This window comes from Apostichopus japonicus, chromosome 2, assembly GCF_037975245.1.
Source record: "Apostichopus japonicus isolate 1M-3 chromosome 2, ASM3797524v1, whole genome shotgun sequence".
Classification (NCBI taxonomy): domain Eukaryota; kingdom Metazoa; phylum Echinodermata; class Holothuroidea; order Aspidochirotida; family Stichopodidae; genus Apostichopus; species Apostichopus japonicus.
The window spans coordinates 11,616,051-11,638,077 of NC_092562.1; the positions used below are offsets into that span (position 1 = coordinate 11,616,051).

Below are 22,027 nucleotides of genomic sequence, written 5' to 3' on the forward strand. Positions count from 1 at the left end.
ACATTCATTCATATCATTCATGAGTAATACATTGGGCATCATATGTAGGGATGTAACCATGTTTTTAAAAAGAGTGGTGTGCGGCCCTGAGGTCGTTGAAACTTAAGAACTACCTGTAGGGGTATGTGGGTTGTACCCCAGAAAAAAAGTTGCATACTTAGAGAGAAATTAGATCTATATATAGGTCTATAACACTGAAATAAGCTGTTGCCAACCACCGAAACTTGTATGATATAGTGGCGCTATTTGAAATGTATTAAGTCTCAAGAGAGAACACATTTTTGTATCAATACCTATGAGATGAAGCCTTATAGTGTAGCGCCCCCAACGGGGTTTTAAATTGCCGAGCGGCCGTGGGTTCGATAGGGCCGCTGTCGGCCACCCTATGTCAGGATGAATGTGGGGCAACTACAAGTTGAGACAACCTGAACCAATAAAAATACGAACAAATAAATTGCTTTTTAAGCTTCTAATACATTTAATACAAAACCTTTGCCTTCTCCACTTGGGCAGGTGTCTATAAAAGCCAAATTAAATAATACATGAGGTCAACGCAGTGACCTCCAAAAATATTTAATTAATTACATACAAATCCACATAAATCACAGCTTATAATTTACATAAATGACAACGATACGTACCTGCGAAGTCCGTGGCCAAACGTATAATTACGAGTCCTAAATCTGCAATACGTAGGCGTTGCCTCGGGGAAAATTCAACCCGAATTAAGGTCACCCCCGCGCCACAAATATAAGAATAACCCCGCAGGGTGCGGCGATAATATCGACCGTGTTCCCAACCTTTTAATAAATTTAGGTGTGATAATTTAAAGGGATTCTGACAAACGGGGAAATACGCCCACAATATTATAAGAAATAGGACTCGGACTTGCCTAAACTATAAAAGAACATTTAACTTACTTAACGAACTGACCAACGGACCTCACTAGGTAGCAGCAAACACCAAAAAATAGAACACACTCTTGGAACCCAAAATGGCAAGTGCCCTAACTTAACACAAAAACTGAATCGAAACATTGGAACTTCGCGTGGCTCGAACATTCCACATAGCTACGGAGGGACCAGACTATTGTCACGAGAGCTGGACAGCTGAGAGGGAGACGGAAACAAAAGGTATAAATTAGCATATGAAACTACAACAATTCACTTTACATATAAAAAGATATTAGATAAAACAGACCCCCAGAGAACAATAAAACAATACCCACAAACAGGACAACTAGTCCAACAGTAATGCCACCTATGTACGGAGGCGTTTACGTGACGCTCCCCTGGGCGTCACAATAGGATTTCCATCTTACAGATGCTTTACGGCTAGGGAGGGATAGAAACGGGGTGAGCTAATTGGTCAGAAGGAGAGAGGGAAGCAGGAAGGGGTAAAAAAAGAAGAAGAATGAGCACAACAGTTTCAAACCAGCTGATGTTTCCAGTTCAACCCTCTCCCACACGCATATATATATAATGTGCAATTAAGAAAAACGTCAGGACGTTGTTGTGAATTAAAACTTATTCATTTAAAATTATTTAACTTGAAGTCACATAGCATTGAGATCCGTTTCATACAATTCCCTTTATAAACCATTATATCTTTCCGTTTGAATGGTGTACACAGTGACATTAAACTTACTAAGCAAGATAACAATTGAAGGTGAAAGGCTTATATATCACAATATTTTACAGTTTCTTTGACTTAGCACGTTTACTTGCTTTATCTTCGGAAGTAAGCTCATTAATAGTTGAATTGCGCATGCGCGAAGAAAGTTGCGCAAAAAAAAACCCAACAGAAAGTAATGCGCGTATGATTGTGACACAAAATGATGAGCAACAGCAACTGGTGAATAGTTTAGCGCGTATTGCAATATAGGGTCAAGCGTACGCGCGTTGTCATAGATACTGTACACAACATATCTTGGCATATACCGAACGTAACTAACTACTGCAGGCGTATTGAGTCTAACGATTGCCGTCGGGAATATCAAGGGCATATCGGTAAGTTGTCTTCTGCAGTCTTACATTATATGTGTTTTTAATTGAATGGTTAGAACTTGTAGTATCCCACACAGATACACTAACGAGGAATCATCTGTTTAAAATTATGTTAGTTATAGAGCATAAGTGCGTAGGAAATGCGTAAGAAGAGTACAATGTATAACTTGTTGCTCTATGAGTGTGTGTCGTTTTTGTATGCGAGTCACACGGACTAGGCCTATATGATATAGGGTTGAAACCGGGTATGAAAGGTCACCGTCGAAGGGGGGGGGGGCGGGGTGGTGAAGCGGTAGAAAATGAACATTGCATTTGATTGGAATAGGGAATGTATGGATAGGCCAATATGAGCAATGCCGTCTTTCTTTGTTATATATTAATAGACGTGAAACTTCAAATTTCAACGAGGGAAGTGGTCGAAGTTGCTAACTAGTTTGCAAGAGATGCACATTATTATTTTTTCTAGGAATGACAAGGCCTATTGGTTTGCTTTTTAGGATCATTCGAGATTTTAATGGATCGCAACTAAACTGTGGGGATCGATGGGTCAACACCACCACTGGAATCACATCTCACACCATAACTCGTTTTAATAATTATATTTTAGTTATCGTGAGAAGCGATTAACCTTGTCTCCAAAGAACATACCATTTTATGTTTGGTTACTTTCCTTTGTAGATATCCACCTTGATCGAGCAACATGGGTTTCAAGAACAAGAAGAATCGTGTTCATCCAACCGGAAACAATAAGAAGCAACAACGGAAAGAGAGAAAGAGGAGAAGATTAGCTCGACTAATCCAGAGGATCAACCCTTTCTCTTGTTGCACTGGGGACGGTGAACCCAAAAATGTCGACAACCAAGAGCCCAGCGTTGTCGAGGACGGCTGTACCTATCAGAAGCTTACGAAACCCACAGGAAGCCTTCATTGCCCTTTACCTGCACAGATGGATTCTGGCATCATTAAAACATCACCACTAGTGAAGCTATCTGTAAAGCCCAACAAATACCCACGTTTTGCTAGGTCCCCTGTACATCCCAGCAAAGCCCCTACCAATATGACGTTACCAGCTACCAGCAGCAGCCGTGTATCCGTTACATCCTCCGTTGGATCAGACCTGTCCTCCGACGATGACTCTTTCTATCCACCTAAGAGTCATTCTAAATATCTTCTTCCCGTTGATGGTCCCTCAATCCCGGTGAGTCATTCAAGTCGCACGGAGCGGCAACTTCCACTTCAGATGCACCAGTCCAACGCGTCAAAATCTTTCCAAATGACTAATTATCGACCAACATCAGTTGCGATACCAGGAGATTTATTCCAACACAGAGCTACAGTATGCCCGCCAATTGGACCTGCAGATGTGCACCAAAGATTACCTTACTGTAGAATGGTTCAGAAGTCATTGGCAAATAGCAGTGATTGGGAAGAGTCACGTCACGCCTCGCGAGTAGTTGTTGGGAAGGAAAGCGAGATTTCGGATGACTTTGACGATAGTTTTGAACCAGCGCAGTTCTCTTCAGGGTTCCTACAAACACGTGACAAGAGATCAATCAAGTCATACGGCGAGCAAGGCCCGGTTACTAGGCAACCAGAGACTGACTGCTTGAATGAACAAACTGATCCATCAGATGAAGAAAGCGACGATGATAACAATCATCGGCAGGAGAACCAACTGTATGATCTAGAACCATGTTCTAGCCCCGAAAAGGTATACCTGATAAATACATTGATCTTGTTTGTTTTTGCACATTATACTGACTAATGAAATCAGAAGAAATGGTATTATCATTTCGCTGCAACAAACTGAAATAGCGTATATTGTCCAGGCGTTCACATTGTACTATACCTACTTTCATGTAGGAAGTGTAAATCTCATGGAGGGGGGGGGGGGTCATGTGCCCCCTGCCCCACCACATAGGCTACGATCCTGAATTTAGTGCAAAAATATTAAATTCTACATATGTTTATGGAGTAATGCTTCTGGCAACAGTGCTTTGTGAATCTGCGCTGAAGCAAAGACTTCTGTCTAAAAGTTAGACAATATTCGTAAACCCGGAAATGAAATAGCTTACAGTTTTATTTATGTTGGGATAATACTGTTAACAGAGATCTGGAACAGTCTTTGTTCTTTCTGTTGATTATGTGTAAGAAACTTCAGACAATGTAAAGTCATTAGAGGAACGCTGGTCTTCATAACGTATGTATATATTGTAACATTGATTAGTTATACGTAGCCCAAGTTTACTAAACATAATGAGAGAAACTCTTCTTTAGATGTATTTGACCGTGACTGTACATAACAGAATCACGATAAGTCCAGTTTAGCTGATAAAGCTAGTCGTTGTCTAGTTAGTCTCAAGAATTTGGATATCAAAGTATCTGCATGGAGAAAGATGAATGAATTTCACGTATAGCGATCGTTTTTTTTTTTCATTTGTCGCCCACGTGGAAAACACATCATGTGCAATCGAGTAATATACAGTAATAATAAAGCTATATATTAGATTTTTTTTTCTAAAAGATTTTTTCAAGACCCCTGTTTTTTTCTGGGTTTTTTTCGTCCTCTTTTCAGGACGTGGAATACTTTCCAGGAGAAGAAGAACGTTATCTCCCGCTGATTAAGACCAGCTTACGTTGTCTTCGTGGATGGCTTCTCCCAATCAGCATACAGCAATGTACCGTTCAGCCAGAACCACCGGCTTTACTTGAAGATGACAAGCCTATCAAGTCATGTGCCATCAACCACACCCTCCTCGCAATCTCCTACTACTCTAATAACCTGCAGAGTGGTATCTCGTTTCGAGGTGAACAGTGCCCATACTTTCTTGATGCAATGTTTCGTTCTGTGATCGAAAATGGTAACACCGTTCATTTGGAGAATTATGCCCACCAACATAAAGTGAGGGCAGTGGAGGCCTTAACGTTATTAAAGACCAAATACGATGCCTGGAACCTCGAATGGGATACAAGCAGCACACTGAACCACAAACCAGTGAGTACGCTGTCAAAAACGGAAGATATTTCTGATGGTGTGCCAATGGAAATCTATTGTCCACAGTCTACCGAATTATCCCTAGCCTATCACATATCAAAGATCGATGTGAACGCATGCGAGGCCTTGTTGTACACATTTAACGGGCAGTCGATGGTCTTCGTTCCAACTGGTGACGGTCGAATTCTTCTAATGGACCAACACGCTCATGTTGACATGGATGGTGGCGCTATCGTTGCCGTTTGTCCCAATAGCATAACGCCCATTCAAGATATGCTGAACGACTACCGTTTGGAATACCATAAGTCAAACAACAAAATGGGCCGCGGAATAAAGTTCTCATACATGAGGACATGAACATCATATATAGATCAACTTATTTTATACTAACTTTTATACAAAAACAAAAACAAAAAACCAACAAAATCACGAAAATAATGAAGATATATTTAGAAACTTGAGAAAATTAAAGTGTGTAAATTGTGGCAAAAAACAAATAGTAAATCTGATGCAGTAGAGGATCGATTCATCGTGAAATGGCAGGCATGAATAATGGATAGGAATTATCTTTCGAATTGACTGACGATTTTTAACGTTAAAATTCAGCTTTATCAACTGTACAAGCTCTCAATATGACGGTCTTGAAGATGGATGAAGAAAGCAGTGACACTGATCGCAAAAGAAATGGAAAAAGAAATAGAAAGAGAATGATATATCTTTATAATGGTGGCTCAACAGCAGCTGTTTACAACGGAACCGCGATAGCATACCGATACCGATACCGCGCTACATGATGGAAAGAAACAGAAGGATGATCGGAACTGATATTAGAAACTGGAATGAGACAAACCTAGATCAACAACAGTATCCTGGCGTATGAACCAAGGTGATTGGTAGGGGGGGGGTGGATTGTGATTTACAGAGCTACCTTCATGTATGTTGCTTTAAGGCTCTGAACTATTAGGGATATTAGGGTGTACAAATAGTGTAATTAGATATAGCCTCTTCATTTTTTTTTTTTTTAGGGGGGGGGTCTTTTTTCTTGCCTTTTTTTCCCCCTACTTTTTTCCGGATTTTTTTCTATGCAACTTTTTTTTTGCACTATTTTTTTATATATATTTTTTTATGGAGTGGGGAACTATGGGTTTTGGGGGTGAGTAGATAGAGAATTGGGGTGGGTGGAGGTAGAATGTAAACGGGGAGGGAGGGGCAAGCACTACCATGAGTTCAGCGCCAGGGTACTTACAGATTTCATACCAAATGCCATTCCAGTAGCCATCCACCTATATATATATATATACGTTGAGCTTACGCTAAGACACAGCCGGTTCCACCACCAGCCGTTGACCAAACTTGATCAAGAACTGTATTAACTCGTCAAAAGTCAGAAACATTTTCATCATATGAACTCATGCCATGCAAAGACCTGTCAATTGTTCACAAGTAAATAAAGAAATGAAATAGCGCCACAACATAGCATTAGTTTTTGTGCCTTTATGATTATGGACAACGGTGTTGTAATACGTATAATCTCTGCTTTATTGTTTTAGTCTTTCTTCGCATGTTTATCTTTACCCTCTTCTTTATTTTGAGCAATTAAAAGAAAATCAAGTTAGACACTATAAATTACTTTGATAGTGGCAGTACAAAATCTGCAGCAAACAGTACACCCACCCCCTCTCTTATCACCTCTTATCAAAGTACACATTTCATGCTATCAAAATCTACCGATCTCAAAAAATAGGAGTCTTATTTTTTCCGGCCGGGCGGGATTCGCCCCTGGGTCGCTGAAGCGCCTTACGACGGAAACAGCATTATACAAAACATATCGTATCGTAACATGAATGGGAGCGGTATCACAAACCTGCCTCGTTATCCTCTGAACACTTATCGAAAAGAGAAGGCTTGAAATAAGCCGGTGTTCATCCGCAACCTAATACGGATAGGGTCGCAAATTAGCTAATTTAAGGCTTCCTGATCCTTGGGTCTCTAAACTGAACTAAACTAACAATAGGGCGCGAGCATAGCCGAGCAACAACAACAACAATATCATTTAGCAATGCTGGCATTGAAACCAGTGTCAATTATATCTATACTATGGCGTTAAGCGGCCATCGAACTAAAGTCAAAGATAATTCGAATATCTTTGCTACAGTAGCCCTAGTCCTAACGATTATGACAGAGACGTTACTGAAAGCTTCGACTCCCCAAAAGAGGGAATGTTCAATGTTTGGCGACTGCATGTTCACACCCAACTTCATAAATGAATTAATTGAACCGCGAAACGTTTTGAACCTGGTGTGTCATTCCTGAGTCGAACCTATTGTGCTATAACCTAGGCCCGTGGTCGTCTGCCTTAAATCTAAGTTAGAATTTTAACTTTTATAACAGTACAGAACAACCGGGTAACGTTTCGAGATAATTGTTGGTTATTTCCTTTTGACGTTTTCATTAAATCGTTCCCCTCTTTACACTTTCTTCACCTATAGATCGTATGCCTTTGTAACATCTCACCACACTATAGGAGGTTACGTGTGGACTTGATCCAGGTTTTCAAGATTGTGTATGGTTTGGACAATTTATCCTTCACCGACTTTTTCATGTTTGCAAACAGCAGTTGTACTAGAGGTCATTGTCTTAAACTTCAAAAGTCGCATAGTAGGATTAATATTCGGCATAACTTTTTCTCTAATAGGGTTGTGAATGAGTGGAATAGTTTGCCTGAGAAAGTTGTACTTGCAAGTAGTGTCAATGGGTTTAAGAATGCTTTGGACAAGCACTTTAAGCATTGTAATCGGGTCTGAGTGTTTGTGTCTTCAGTTTTTTCCCTCTCTTTATAGGGTCCTTGGTGGGGACTTAAGTGTCCCTCCTGATCCTTTTTTCTACTAAACTAAACTAAACTAAACTAAACTAACATACGTTCATAAACTCAGGCTCTGTCGATCTCCTTCGAGTTCATTGGGACGCCGGCAAAATCCCATGAAAAAAGTTGGCAGATTATGGCATTAGATACTGGCCATGTCTGTATAAATTGCTTTGTCAATTTTTAAAAACGCACACGGCGCAGGTTGGCATGTCTAACTCTAAGGCAATCTTAGACAAACTTGAATTTAAGCTTGTTGCAAAGGAATTTGCAGTATTTTCTGAAAAACGTCATATCTGCTGGCAATTAGTGGTAAAAAATTTTAACCTGTCGTTTAAACTAGGTCTCACTTATGCTAGGCCTAATACTACTTACTAGTAGGCCTAGGCTAGTCGTACGTGAAGATCATTCTTCGCATAACTGGTACTAACTATGGCCTCTATAGCCATCAGGAATTTTATGGTTTGGTAGTGGCTGACATGTGATATGCATGAAATTGTCAATTTTTAACAGTAGAAGTCAATGTGAAATTTCATGTGCAGACGTACGACTAGTCAAGATTGTTTCTATGGTCAAGGTTATTGTTAAGACTTGGCTGTGCGGTTGAAACATGAGTAATATGGTGATCAATTCTGTGCTAGGCGTAGTAGGCTACTACAGTAGTAGTAGTAGTACTACATCATACCTGCTTAGAAGTTGTTTAAAGGAATTGTCTGGTGGAAGATTTTGATACATTGTCCTTGTAGTTTTTATTTTTCTCTTTCTAACCATGTAAAAATTGTCCCCCTTCGACGTTTTCTTCTTGTAGAAATCTGGCTTTCAAATTCACCAGTTTCTCACCAAAAGTACCGTTTGTTCGAACGCTTCAATATGGTGATTGACGTAGTGCTTGCAGATAGGCAAAACAGGCGACTTGAAGTTAGCACTCCCAATTCCGCAGCAAATAAACTCACGTGTAAGCACATTGGGTTGCCTCATATATATAACGTACATACTTGCGAACGTATATACTCAATGCTCAGTTGGTGTACTTGTATAGCGTTACACATAGTACACTCACGCTCAAACCACAGTTCATTAACTGTTCTTCGAAATCGCTGAAATAAAATTCACGGATCAAATTAACAGTAAAAGGAAACTTGTAAAGTATTCGTTAAACCGAAAGATGAAACTTGGCGGAATCGATGTCATAGCAGAACTGTCCGATTTTAAACGTTAGAGTAGCCTATACACGCGAACATTCTTCGGGCTGGAGCTGGATACCGTGATGTATAAACAACGAAGAGCCTGCTGTTAAAACTTATCTTGTGTTACACAAAGACCACGAAACCACATATCTACTACATATATGACGGCTTAAGGAGTTTTTTAAATCATATCTAATTTATAAGAAATTTCACCGGAAATTATTGAAGAAATTGATCGAATCGTTGTCAGAGCAGAATGTAGCAATGAGAAGCTTAAGCTTCGCAGAACTGTCCGATTGTCAACGTTTGAGTATAGCCTACATGCGAACATTTTTCGCGTTGGAGCTGGATAGCGCGATGTATAGCCGGAACAACTCAGAGTCTGCTGTTAAAATTTACCTTGTGTTACACAAAGACCACGGAACCACTGATCAAGTACATGGCGGCTTAAGGAGTTTTTGAAACATATCTAATTTTTGAGAAATTTCACCGGAGATTAAGGAAGAAATATATTGGTATACAAACGCTGTTTTTGTTGTGATTACCGTATAGGTACTGTGCGGAGGGTGGGTTATGACGCAATCTGATATGGCAGAGCTGACGTCACGTATTGTACTGTTCAAATCATATTTGAAATGTCTATCCATAACGATTAAAAAATCGTTTCTCTGTCAAACGCAACATTAGCGTTCTCATACTTTGACAACATGTTTGGAAAATTATTTACTATTTTTTAAGGTAACTTCTTTGGGCCACCAGACAATCCTTTTAAGCATTCGGCCTAATATATAACTCCAATGTCTTTTTCTAGGCCTAGTGCTAATGGAGCAAGACTAGTAATATATAGACCTAGGCCTACCCCCAATTTTCTGCGTCAAGTCTCATTTTCACAAGCCATGTTTGATATTTAATTATAATGCAAACAATCTCACAGTCACACTGCATGTGCCCAATACTTAACCCCTCCATTGAAACTTTGACTTCCATTGAAAATATAAAATTACCAGTTTCCTTATGTGGTTAATATCACTTAAATCATTCAATATTTCTAATTTTGTGATTAGCAGTCAGAGGTACCTGGTTTACCTTTCCTAGCTTTCAAGCAAAGGCTACATTCGAGAGAAGAGAAAAGCACCAATCAAGAACATTCTCGAGAAGAAGAGGATGAAGAGGATGATGATGCAGAGAGAGAACTTGAGGATGATCAGGTTCTTATAAAAATTATTTTTTAATAAGATGATAGTAAGAGCTTTGACTAACATTAAACCGCCTTTTATACTTGAATAGGCCTGATGATTTTTATTCCTCCCATAGCCACATTTCAATGCACAAGCAATCTGTATTTATGTGCCATTGCATGTAGGTTGTTGTGTATCTGTCAAATGTTTCAATACAGCTCTAACATATGTGGTAAAGTGATGGCTAGGGCACATTTCTAGTTCACTGGCACCTAATACCAACAACATAATTAAGCCATTGAAGATGGTCATCAAATGGCAAAAATACTGTTAACAAAGCTAGTGATCAGAAATAAAAAAAAATATAAAAAAAATTTCAATTCAACAAAGATAATGACAGATAATAGATCAGAAATGACAGGACATAAGAAACCTCAAAAATGAGGAAAAGAGACATTTAAGAAAGGGATATAAAGAGATGAAGGGAGATTACATAACTGCAAAAAAAAAAACAGTTTAACATGAAGAAGGACTTTATCCTAGGGAAAGGTCTAATCATTCTATAAACTGTATAATATATGTTTTGGAGAGACTAGAAGCTCTACTGTGTATCCAAAACAGACAGCAGTAAAATTTGAAATACAATATTCTAATAATGTTCATATTTTGCTATCAGTTTCATGACAGTTTCATGGACAAATAATCTCTGACTATTACAATATATTTATCTTCACGTACAGTAACATAGTATCATTTGACTGTGATTTTGTTTAGAAGCTTCAAGCTATAGTATGCTCCAAGACATATATTCAGTTGTAGTGTATAAGCCAATTTCTGTTTCAACGTTTGTAAATTGGTCAAAATATGGGTAATACCGTTTTAAAATAAAACTGTTAGCAAACTGCTTATCCACTAGAGAGCCTGTGTAAGAGAATGTGTAAAAGTAAGTTGGCCTGATGTTTCGATCCTAGCAGGATCTTCTTCAAAGGCTAAATGACAAGTAACAGTAACAGAAGGGACAAAAATACACACAGAATACAGACAGGTTAATTAGAATGGTGAACACAAAGAGATAGACGTAAGGGGATTAGTAGACAAAGGATGGAGAGAAGAAAGAAAGAAACCAACATGGGAAGAGGAGAGGTGGGAGATAAACAGTAGAGGGACAATGAGAGGATTAAAGGAAGGGGGTAGGGAATAAAAATGTGTCCTTATCATGTTTTTCATTTCACTTGCAGGCCACCTTAGTTACTGAGAGATGTGATACTATCAGTATGGAGTACCATGTTGTTTACAGTGAGAGCTACCAAGTACCTGTGCTTTACTTCAATGCTTTTCATTCAGGTAAATTGGACTTTCTTAATTAATAACAAACAAGACAAAATACAAAAAAAATAAAATGAGAGAATGTGATATGAAATTGATAGGGAGGCCTCATCTTATGGTTAAAACCCATCCCCATATATTTTGTTGCCAACCTCAGATGTGGTTGACAGATTATAAATAATGTTTGGCTGGTAAAACTGTTCTTACTGTACATAGATCGCAAAATGGATCACAGTACTAGTTTGTTTGTGATGTCAACATGGCGCATGCTCTTTTAAAAGCATAACTGTACTTCTGTAATCTACTTAATGACACTTTCTGAACTAGATTGGAATGAGAAAATAATTAAAAATTATAAATAATCCCCATATATTTTGTTGCCAACCTCAGATGTGGTTGACAGATTATAAATAATGTTTGGCTGGTAAAACTGTTCTTACTGTACATAGATCGCAAAATGGATCACAGTACTAGTTTGTTTGTGATGTCAACATGGCGCATGCTCTTTTAAAAACATAAATGTACTTCTGTAATCTACTTAATGACACTTTTTGAACTAGATAGGAATGAGAAAATAATTAAAATTGCTCTAATTGCTGGGAAAGGAACTTGTTATTCGAAAATAGTTTTGAAAATATAAGCCTATTTAATATGTATACGTGAAGTCTGATGAAATGTCGATGAGGCAGTGGTACCTCTCTCTATGTTATCCCTTGGCCAACTGGCTTTGTTGTTTACATATTATGATCAAATTATCCTAAAATAAGTGAAACACAAACTTGACAAAGGACATTTATGAATAAAATATCAAGACACACATTTGATTGATTCTAGCAAAATCCCCAAACTGGTTTGGTAGTGTTCCAATCCTCTTACCCAAATTGGATTGTTGGAATAGAAACCGTCCAAACAATTGTCCCATCGTATTGTTTATGAATAGCAAAGAGTATGTTGTGCATCAAAGTACAGATGCTCTAAGTGTCCATATTTCACTCAATTATTATGTGATAAAGTGCTTGAGCTCCTGTCTTTCTTACAGTTTGATTGTATTGACTATTGAGCAGCAATCATTTCAAAGTCAATATCAACTAATTTTTTTCTTTTTTCACGTAGATGGTAAACTTCTTTCACTGAATGAAATCTGGGACAGGGTACCGAGTCTACATCGACAGAGGATTGAGCACGATAAATGGACGGTAATCACACAGCAGGTAAGAACTTATATTAATATAAGATATCTATTACACCTCAGAATAATTGAAGTAAATTGATCAAAATTATAGAGAAATTGAACTTTGGTCTAAAATTGACAGATCCATTTGAACCATACTCACTTATCTGGTGAATGGACTGTGCATTGTCAGTTCAAGTGTCTTTGCAATTTCATTACTGTCAGTAATTCATACATGATTAATCATATTCATTTTAATACTGAGATCTTCAGTTACCTTGGAATTTGAACTTTTTTGTTCACAGCTTAAGAATTTGGAAGATTGCTACATATAACATAATGCCTTGAATAAATTAAACATCTTTGCATTTGAAATTTAAAATCCTATGTAACTTTAATGATTTAGGAACATTTAAAAACATGTTACCCTACTGTTCCATTCTTAAGTGTCTGCTAAAGACTAGAGGATGTGGTACTCAATCGTTCTTCCACATTCCTGTTAAATCCATGCCCTATGCACACTAAAGTAATATTAAGGTTGCAAAACTTCTCTTATTTGTGAAATAAATAAGGTAAACCTCACCACAACAATTGTCTGTTTGCTCACTCACTGATTACATTGTTTTAGCGCAGCTATTTCTGCTATGTTGGTCGCTTTTTTCTGAGGACTAATTTTAACAATTCCCATGATATGATGCCATTTATGGTTTCATTTCTTCATTTATATAATATGTCATAAGTAAATTTTCAACATTTCATAACCTGCACACCCAATTTCTCCCTTCCCTCCCTCCTTCCATGCACTCAGGAAAAGGTATTGGTTCGTTCCATGTGAGTCAATGAATAGTATCTGCAATGTTTATTCTTTTTTGGTACAATTTTTTTATTTGAAGGAACATCCCATATTTGGGAGACCCTTCTTTCAACTCCATCCTTGCCATACTGAAGACCTTATGAAGCAAGTGCTCCCTAACAGTTCCAAGTCCAAGTAAGTGAGATGATACCCTGTTTTCGATGTCATGTTGTTGTTCTTCTGTGTGATTTGTAATTGTTTATCTAAGGTGGTTTAATAGACTCCATTAAATCACCAAATAACTAAACAAAATATCCAATAGTAGACAAATGTACCTTTAACAGAGAGTAACAGAATACAAATACAGTAATATATCAATTACAACTATTCTCACAACTGATTTATTGGCAGCCATTTGTAGTCTGCGGTTTTGTCTCATAGCTTGTTATATCTGTTTAAAGCTGGATGCAGCTCTTATTCTTGCATAGATATTTTGTTGGACATTGTACGTAAACAAAAATTATTTATCTAATGAACCACACAATTGTGCTCCATGTCCATAAATCTAACGGTTTACAGTAGCTGCTGGAGTCATGTGAGCTTGAGATCTGCTATGGCAATTAGAATTCCCTTGGACCCACACCAGGTCAAATTTATTGTCCAGGCTGGAACTCTCTACCAGGGGAATTCCCTTGAAACCAGCACCCATGAGAAATCTGGCACATGAAGTAGTTTGACTTTAGTCACATAATCATGTTGCCTTCAAGGATGTCATTTCTTATGACATATTTGAGGCTATACTTTTGTGGTATTTCACTTGTAATCTTAACAAGAAGTAAGGAAATTAAAATGCAACGTTGCATCGTTTTCCTTTTACTCTATTTGAAGAGAAGTTTAAGTTGTGAAAAGTACCTATTTCAATATTTAGATCAGTGTAGTTATTTTTCAAACATTTGTCCGACTTTTGTTAATTACACTTGCTAATTTTTCTATGGTTGTTTGACGTAATCATTGCATTCTCCTTCATAACAGGAGCAACTACATTGTGACATGGCTTAGCTCAGTGGGGCCATTAGTTGGACTTCATCTACCCCTGGTATTCTCAGAGCTCTGTGGGGACGGTTGAGATGAGGTCCCTCGAGAGGGCACTCATGACACCTTCGGGCCAAGTCTGAGAAACCCTCTCTACCTGCTGAAATGTTTCTCCTGTCGATATCGCAGGGACTAACAACTATCCAGTTAGACTGTAACTGTTGCTAAACAGCTCTCTGCACCAGTCCATTGGATTGACTGATATATACATCTGCTATCTACTACAACAGTGGATGTATGTTGTATCGATCATATCTCTACACCTCAGGATTAACTGGTGTCTGTCAGATGTCTGCACCACAGGATTAAGTGATGTACACAGATGTCTGCACCACAGAATTAGCTGGTGTTCATCAGATGTCTGCACCACAGGATTAAGTGATGTACATGAGATGTCTGCACCACAGGACTAACTGGTGTCTGTCAGATGTCTGCACCTCAGGATTAACTGGTGTCTGTCAGATGTCTGCACCTCAGGATTAACTGGTGTCTGTCAGATGTCTGCATCACAGGATTAAGTGATGTACATGAGATGTCTGCACCACAGGATTAACTGGTGTTCATCAGATGTCTGCACCTCAGGATTAACTGGTGTCTGTCAGATGTCTGCACCACAGGATTAAGTGATGTACATGAGATGTCTGCACCACAGGACTAACTAATGTCTGTCAGATGTCTGCACCTCAGGATTAACTGGTGTCTGTCAGATGTCTGCACCTCAGGATTAACTGGTGTCTGTCAGATGTCTGCCTTACAAGATTAAGTGATGTACATCAGATGCGTGCACCACAGAATAAGCTGGTATCTATTAGATCTATGCACCTTGAGATTAACTGGTGTACATCAGATCTCTGCACCACAGGATTAACTGGTGTCTGCCAGATGTCTGCACCACTGGATTTAAGTGACGTATATCAGATGTCTGAACCATAGGATTTACTGGCATTAATCAAATATCTGCATCTATTTAAGTGATGCAAAGATGGCTGTACTACAGGATTAACTGGTGTCCATCAGATGTCTGCACCTCAGGATTAACTGGTGTCTGTCAGATGTCTGCACTACAGGATTAACTGGTGTACACGAGATGTCTGTGACAGAAGATAAAGTGATGTACATCAAATGTGTGCACCACAGAATTAGTTTTCATCCATTGGATCTCTGCACTTGGGCCTCGGGGTTAACTGGTATCCGTCATATGTCTGGCCCACAAAACAACTCTGTTAACATCCCTTTTTGACTGCAGATCTAGATGATATGCTAGACACACTGATTTTGTATGTTCAATAGTGTTAAATGATATGCATTTTTCATTCTGTCTACTGCAGACATGTAAAAGGTTCTTATAGGAAGAATTTAAGTGAATCTTAGATCCTTCTGATAATTAGTTGATACAATTAGTTTTTAAAAGGCCAGCTTGTCACTTTATGTGGTGACAATAGATGACTGATATTTTTAGGTAATGTATAGTGTCAACAGTACATTGGTATTGATTCTGTTTCAATGATTTTATTTGATACAAAATCTCTTTTAAGAAAAGAAGATGCTTTAACTTATGTTATCACTATGTTATACCCAGTATTTCAAAAAATAAAAATCCAAAGAGGGCTGTATAGTAATCTACAGACATTGAGTTTATACATAAAATGAAGGGATTTTTTTAGATGTTCATTGTAGCCTGAAATAGTGTTGCTTTCTGCTAGTTTTCAAACTTTTCCAGTAACTTTACAATCAGGAATGACATAACATGAGAACAACATGAACGTTAATTGCAATTAGCATTTGTTTTTAGGAATGTCTAGATTAAGAACAAAAATATAAAATTAAAATAAGAGAAAAAGTAGGGTAACTACTGAATGTTTGTTAATGCTTGGAATGAGTGAGTGCATATTATACAACACCTAATTATATTTCGGCCATTTGATTTGTCAATTGCTCGTCTATTTCATGCAAAATCCGCTCTATTGCACTCTATGAAATAGAACCATGTGTTATACTTTTTTGATAGCACTTTTTTCAATGGTAAGAGAGCAGAGAAACCTGTCTGTTCAAAACAATCTGTCGCATGAGTGCATTTTACATCCAATTATATCCAAATTTGAAGGTGTTGTATGAAACAAATAATGAATGGTTTCCATTCGTGCAATAGTGCAAATATTTCATGAGTTGAAAGATGTAATTTATTCCATTCAACTCGGCTGCGCCTCGTTGAATGGAATAAATTACATCTTTCAACTCATGAAATATTTGCACTATTGCACTCATAACCATTTATTATTTGTATAGTATACCTAGAAAATCTTGTAAAGTAGGGTAACTACTGTAAGTTTGTTTATGCTTGGAGTGAGTGCATACCAATCAATTTGAAGAAGAAGAAGAAGGAAAAGAAGTGTTGTGCAATGGTTTAATCCCAACATTCTAAATTACAAGTATCATTAAATAAATATTATTAAAAACAAAATCAAGTCTCTGAGGGTTTGTTTGTGAAACAAAAATATGGACGCTGTTTAGGTTCTGCAGGTTCCATTCTGATCAGATATGTATATACAATTACAAAGCTGTCATTGTCTCCAGTCTCTCATAGCTTGGGGAAACAACCTTGAGAGGATAGGGACCGATGGTATCCCCCTCTCCCCTCCCCCCTCCCTGAAAAAACCCACTTGTTCATGTCTATACATTGTCATGTACAAGGGGGGTAGTAGGAAGATTCCAAGAGGTGGGGGGGGGCACAACATCAGAGGGGAACTTTCTCATTCCACAACCACCACTCGTTATGCTATAAACCGACATACACACCGGCCATATCACTTCAATATATATGATGTGTTAGTTTATTGTTAACCGTGCTACAAAAAGATATGGGATATGCCATTATAATATAGCATGCACAGACTAAAAATAAATAATTAAAATAAAATATTAAATTAACAAAGACAGTTCTTCATCAAAAGGGCACATTTTATATGCCAGTAGTGCACATTTGCTATTTTGGAAAAATGTGGGGGGCATGTGCCCCCCCCACCCTCAGCTCCTACCCCTGGTCATTTACAATACAAAAGAATAGTCACTTCTTGTCACCTAAGCATTTTGTCATTCTGAAACTTTTTGAATTATGAAATTTGTTAGAAATCATATGAAATTGTTTGTAGCTCCCAAAAAAAAGAATAAAAAAATACTGACTAATTAAAAGGAGGAACTGTATTCATGTGTAAACTGGTAATTCACTATGTTCCTGGTCAGCATCACTACCACATTAACTGGTACGTCCAAGCATCTGTACGATAATTGAACCCTTCAGTACAAAGGGGTTTTCCTGCCACTTTATAATACGTTCTTTTGTTATACTTTCTTGAAAGTGACTAGGCATTTTATTTCCAGGTACCGCAACCAAACAAGCAAACCAACGAAAAAGCTGTTGGCCACAAACTTGTATTGGTAACATATGATGACAAGACAAATAATGTATGGTGTCATTTTGGTATCTGCTTGGCTTTATTTGCTTTAGTTCGTTCCACACGAAAATGAATCATGTAACTTGAAAATGAAACCACCGAATGCGTTGTAGATTTGAGAACTTTGTTAATCATGAGTCGATGATTGCGATTTCTCTTTTAAAATGGCGCTTGTCGATAGTTGAGACGTCGTTCAGTAAATAGGCGTCCTTCACACACAATTCTCCACTTCTCCGGCTCCTTGGTTCCCAGTTCACCTAGTTTGAAAGAATCAGTGCACATGCGTCATAGAGAAAATTATTTAAAAAAAAACTCAAATAAAACCTCCAAGGCATCCGTATAAGGAAAGTCCCTTTTACTAGTTTCGAAGAAGTTAAGTCCAGCTTGCTATTATTAATTCCTCATCGGTTTCGCCTTTGAGAGTCTCTTGTGACAGAATTCGATAGGGGTGGGGGGGGGGGGGAGTGATATGAGGACAGAATCACGTCACTATAATGTGTCCATTTTAGTAGGGTTTGTGAATTGGGTATTTAAAAGCCAAAATTAGAAAAAAATTGCTTCTTTTTTTTAGTATTGTTTGAGAGTCCATCTATGCCCGAATCCATTCAGAATTAGCCTTGTTTCAGCCAAAAATGTTGTCTTTTTTCGGTTTCATTTCATTTTTTCCAGGCTAAGTTGGCTTTAAACTATTGCGACTATCTACCAGCCTAGCCTGGACATAATATCAGACTAGTGCACAAGGGCGGCGGAACCGGGGGGGCACAGGGGGCACGTGCCCCCCCCCCACTTTTCCTCAGGTTAAAAATGTGCCTTTTTTCTACATAAAAATTGAGGTGTCTCAAGTTAGCAAGAGGCCAGGGAACCAGAATGAACACTCAAAATTTTCTTGTACGCTCCGCGCCAACTGATGGTGGCGCTCCGCTCAGATAGTCGTGCACATAACTTTGCAAATCCTGGCTACGCCCTGACTTTTAATGAATTTCTGTGGGTCAAACTCAAAGCTATTTCGAATGGAAAAATTTGTTAAGATATTAACAATGAATAAACTCTAATTCGGAAGATTCCTACATTAGCAACTAGCATGATTTCACCTCATTTTGTCTCAAAAGAAAACTTGTTCCTTGTTTTCCAATTTGCACATTGGATATTGCAGTGCTAGTAAGCATATTTTCCTTGAGGGGGGGGGGGGGGGGCGTTGATGGAGTGATGTGTATACGCAAATAAGATAATACAATAAGAGTTATAAAGGGTACTAAATATAAGGCTGTATCAGTCCAATCGAATTTCTGCAAAGTGCCCTTTGATGTCGGTGCCCCCCCCCCCCCCAGATTAAAAGTGCTTCCGCCGCCCTTGCTAGTGCATGAAAACAAAAGAGATATTTTTGCAAAAAAGGTTTTTTTTCTCTTGCCATCAACAATTTCATATCGATCGATAATGAATGTCATATTTGTCTTGAATGGACTGGCTGCCATGATGAGGCATTATTATTGGGAGATTTTAACAAGTATTATATTAATTAAACTATATCTTGCTTCAGTGAACAGAATCAACGCGTAGCCCAGTATAAATAGCGATAAATAGACAAAGACCCATGACGTTATGTAATATATGCTGCGTAGGCAACTGATTCCATGCAGCATTGTTTGATCTATGCTATATACGTAAGTTATATTGTTGCTTTGTGATTTGGAATTCTCCCATATCAGCGAAAACGTTCCACGGATAACCTCTATTGCACTTTAAAATATTTCATCAGCATAAATTGTCCGCAAACTGATTTGCTAATTCAATAAAACTCCTTCATGATCGCTCTTTTTGCATATGTTATTGTCAGTTATTTTATTTCTTTTACCTTCAAAAAAGGGTTTACGTGCATCTCCTGAATTTAGATAGTTCACTTGGACCTCATATTAAAAACTGGGCATGTCAAGACTTAAAGGTTTGTGATTCAGGAATGCGGGTCAATATTGTTGATTCGTAACTTAAAACAGGTATGAACGATACATAGGTATATAGCACGGCACAGGACGGGTAGGACTAATCAGGGATGTGCCCACGCTGGGCGGCACTGGGCGGCCACGCTCAGCACTAAAAATTACCGCCCAGCACTGTCTTAAAAATCGTGACTCCCGCCCAGCACTATTTTCATCTAAAATCCCGACATTCCTAACAATATATTCAACATAAATTGGGCCTAGCCTATGCCAAAATCATATACAGACTAATAATGCATCAGTTAACGCATGCGAGAAACATTACTTACGACTCTCAAATCGATCCCTTAAAATCTCTTGAAAGCAACTAGGCTAATAACTTTTACCAGGTACGTAATATATTTCACTAAACAAAATTGTCAGCAAACTAGTACTTGTGTATGTGCTTAAAAAGCTACACAAGTGGCAGTATTTGTTGGCACTTGTGTAGCTCACACAAAGACATTATTACATTAGCATGAAGTTATCAATTGCAATGTCAGATATTGCTAAATTAGGTATAGCTGGCTACTTACATGAGTTCGAAAAGAGTGACAGAGCGCAATACTGGCTCATTTTGAAATTTGAACTTACGATGCATGTATGAAGTATTTATACCATATATACTGAACCAGAACCAAAATGCGACATTTGAAACCATCTGTGTATGGAGAGCAACGTAAAACAATCTTGCCATATTCAAGTAAAGAAGGTTAAAGGCCATATATAATCAGGCTATGTAGCACTATATGTTTATATAGTCAAAGACTACGGTACATGTTTCCCTTGATATACCTATAATGACAATTGCTTTTGCTCAGTTTAATGTCACCATATAGAAACGTGTGTGATGTCAGTATTTTAAAACCTGTCATAGAGCCATGATCTTTAGCATATCGAGCAATTATTATGTTATGTAGTCTCTTAGTTAATTCAAATCCACTGGCCAATTCTCCCACCCCTCGTAGCTCAATATGATCAAGCAGCTATAAGGAAAATTGATGGTACAAACCTATAGCAATTTAGTCATGTTATAGCTTGCGCTTGCCGCCAAAACATTCTATCAAATATTTAGACCATAAATTATAGTTTATAGTTTAGTGTGTCTATCAACCATCGTTCGCACTGACCAGTATAGGGACACCGCGTAGGAAAGGGTTTCGTGCGTAGTACTCTCCGTTATAGGATGGATGTAAATGCACTATAAAGAAACAATCTCCAGTTAATGTTACCTCTCTCCCATTTCTTATTGATTTTTCAGTTCTTTAGTAATTATAAAAGCAAACTAGCCGAGCCACCCCCCCATTCCCCACCTTTACCACCACCACGTTCAGACTCTTACGTACAGTGCTGGATTAACCTAGTAGCAAAAGTAGCACATGCTACGGACCCTGCATTATCAAAGAACCGGTGCTAAATGCTTGCAAGCTATCGTACAATTCCGATTCAGTGACTCTGCACTCATATAGTACTATGCTATGCTGACTTGAACTTTTATGAACCACTTTGTGTTTAAGGTTAGCGATTTAAGCCAATATCACCTCCAATTGGGATTATGATTTAACACAGTCGTTATTTTTATTAATGGAAGTGTGCTATCTATGTGATACATTTACGACACATAAATACAAAGGTATATTTGAAACTGAAGTCATAGACGCTGCACAAAGATGAATATGGAAAGCGCCTGAGCTGAATGCTACAGGCCCCCTCACAACCTTAAACCGGCGTCCCTGCTTATGAAGCTTTAACTCAGGGGTTCCCTAACTGGGGTACATGAACCCCCAGGGGGTACGTGAGTCCATCCCAGGGGGTTCGTGAGACGTTTCTGAAAGTCAAAACTAGAGTACTCTTTGTTGAACTAAAATCTGATATATCATATAATTTAATAATGTACGAAAGCGTACCTATCGACAAACTATGTTCGCGTCCCATACGCATAATGTTGCAATAGTAGTACAGTACCGTGCATGTGATTAAAAAAAAAACAG

The 22,027-nt window shown here is 38.2% G+C and overlaps 2 protein-coding genes across 3 annotated transcripts; both read left to right on the plus strand.

The window, feature by feature from the left end:
* Nucleotides 1-1,953: 1,953 nt before the first annotated feature.
* On the plus strand, nt 1,954-5,798 carry LOC139978011 (uncharacterized). Its single transcript, XM_071987916.1, has 3 exons — nt 1,954-2,009; nt 2,685-3,717; nt 4,582-5,798. The coding sequence occupies exons 2-3, from the start codon at nt 2,707-2,709 to the stop codon at nt 5,356-5,358; spliced, it is 1,788 nt and encodes a 595-aa protein (XP_071844017.1). The 5' UTR covers nt 1,954-2,009; nt 2,685-2,706; the 3' UTR covers nt 5,359-5,798.
* A 2,220-nt stretch (nt 5,799-8,018) lies between these two features.
* LOC139978030 (ubiquitin-like-conjugating enzyme ATG10) lies at nt 8,019-16,368 on the plus strand. Of its 2 annotated transcripts, none has more exons than XM_071987954.1 (6): nt 8,019-8,176; nt 10,116-10,259; nt 11,468-11,573; nt 12,669-12,766; nt 13,620-13,714; nt 14,552-16,368. In XM_071987954.1, exons 1-6 carry the CDS (start codon nt 8,075-8,077, stop codon nt 14,643-14,645), a joined length of 639 nt encoding a protein of 212 aa, XP_071844055.1. In that variant the 5' UTR covers nt 8,019-8,074; the 3' UTR covers nt 14,646-16,368. The 2 variants fall into 2 exon arrangements, with proteins under 2 accessions (XP_071844055.1, XP_071844066.1); XM_071987965.1 differs by having other exon boundaries at nt 10,119-10,259.
* The last annotated feature ends 5,659 nt before the right edge of the window (nt 16,369-22,027 follow it).

Coding starts and splice junctions, on each gene's coding strand:
- LOC139978030 (XM_071987954.1), top strand. CDS start 8,075: ATGTCTAACTCTAAGGCAATCTTAGACAAACTTGAATTTAAGCTTGTT. Junction 10,260..11,467: donor GAGAACTTGAGGATGATCAG/GTTCTTATAAAA, acceptor TTTCACTTGCAG/GCCACCTTAGTTACTGAGAG. Junction 12,767..13,619: donor GGACGGTAATCACACAGCAG/GTAAGAACTTAT, acceptor TTTTATTTGAAG/GAACATCCCATATTTGGGAG.
- LOC139978011 (XM_071987916.1), top strand. CDS start 2,707: ATGGGTTTCAAGAACAAGAAGAATCGTGTTCATCCAACCGGAAACAAT. Junction 3,718..4,581: donor CATGTTCTAGCCCCGAAAAG/GTATACCTGATA, acceptor TCCTCTTTTCAG/GACGTGGAATACTTTCCAGG.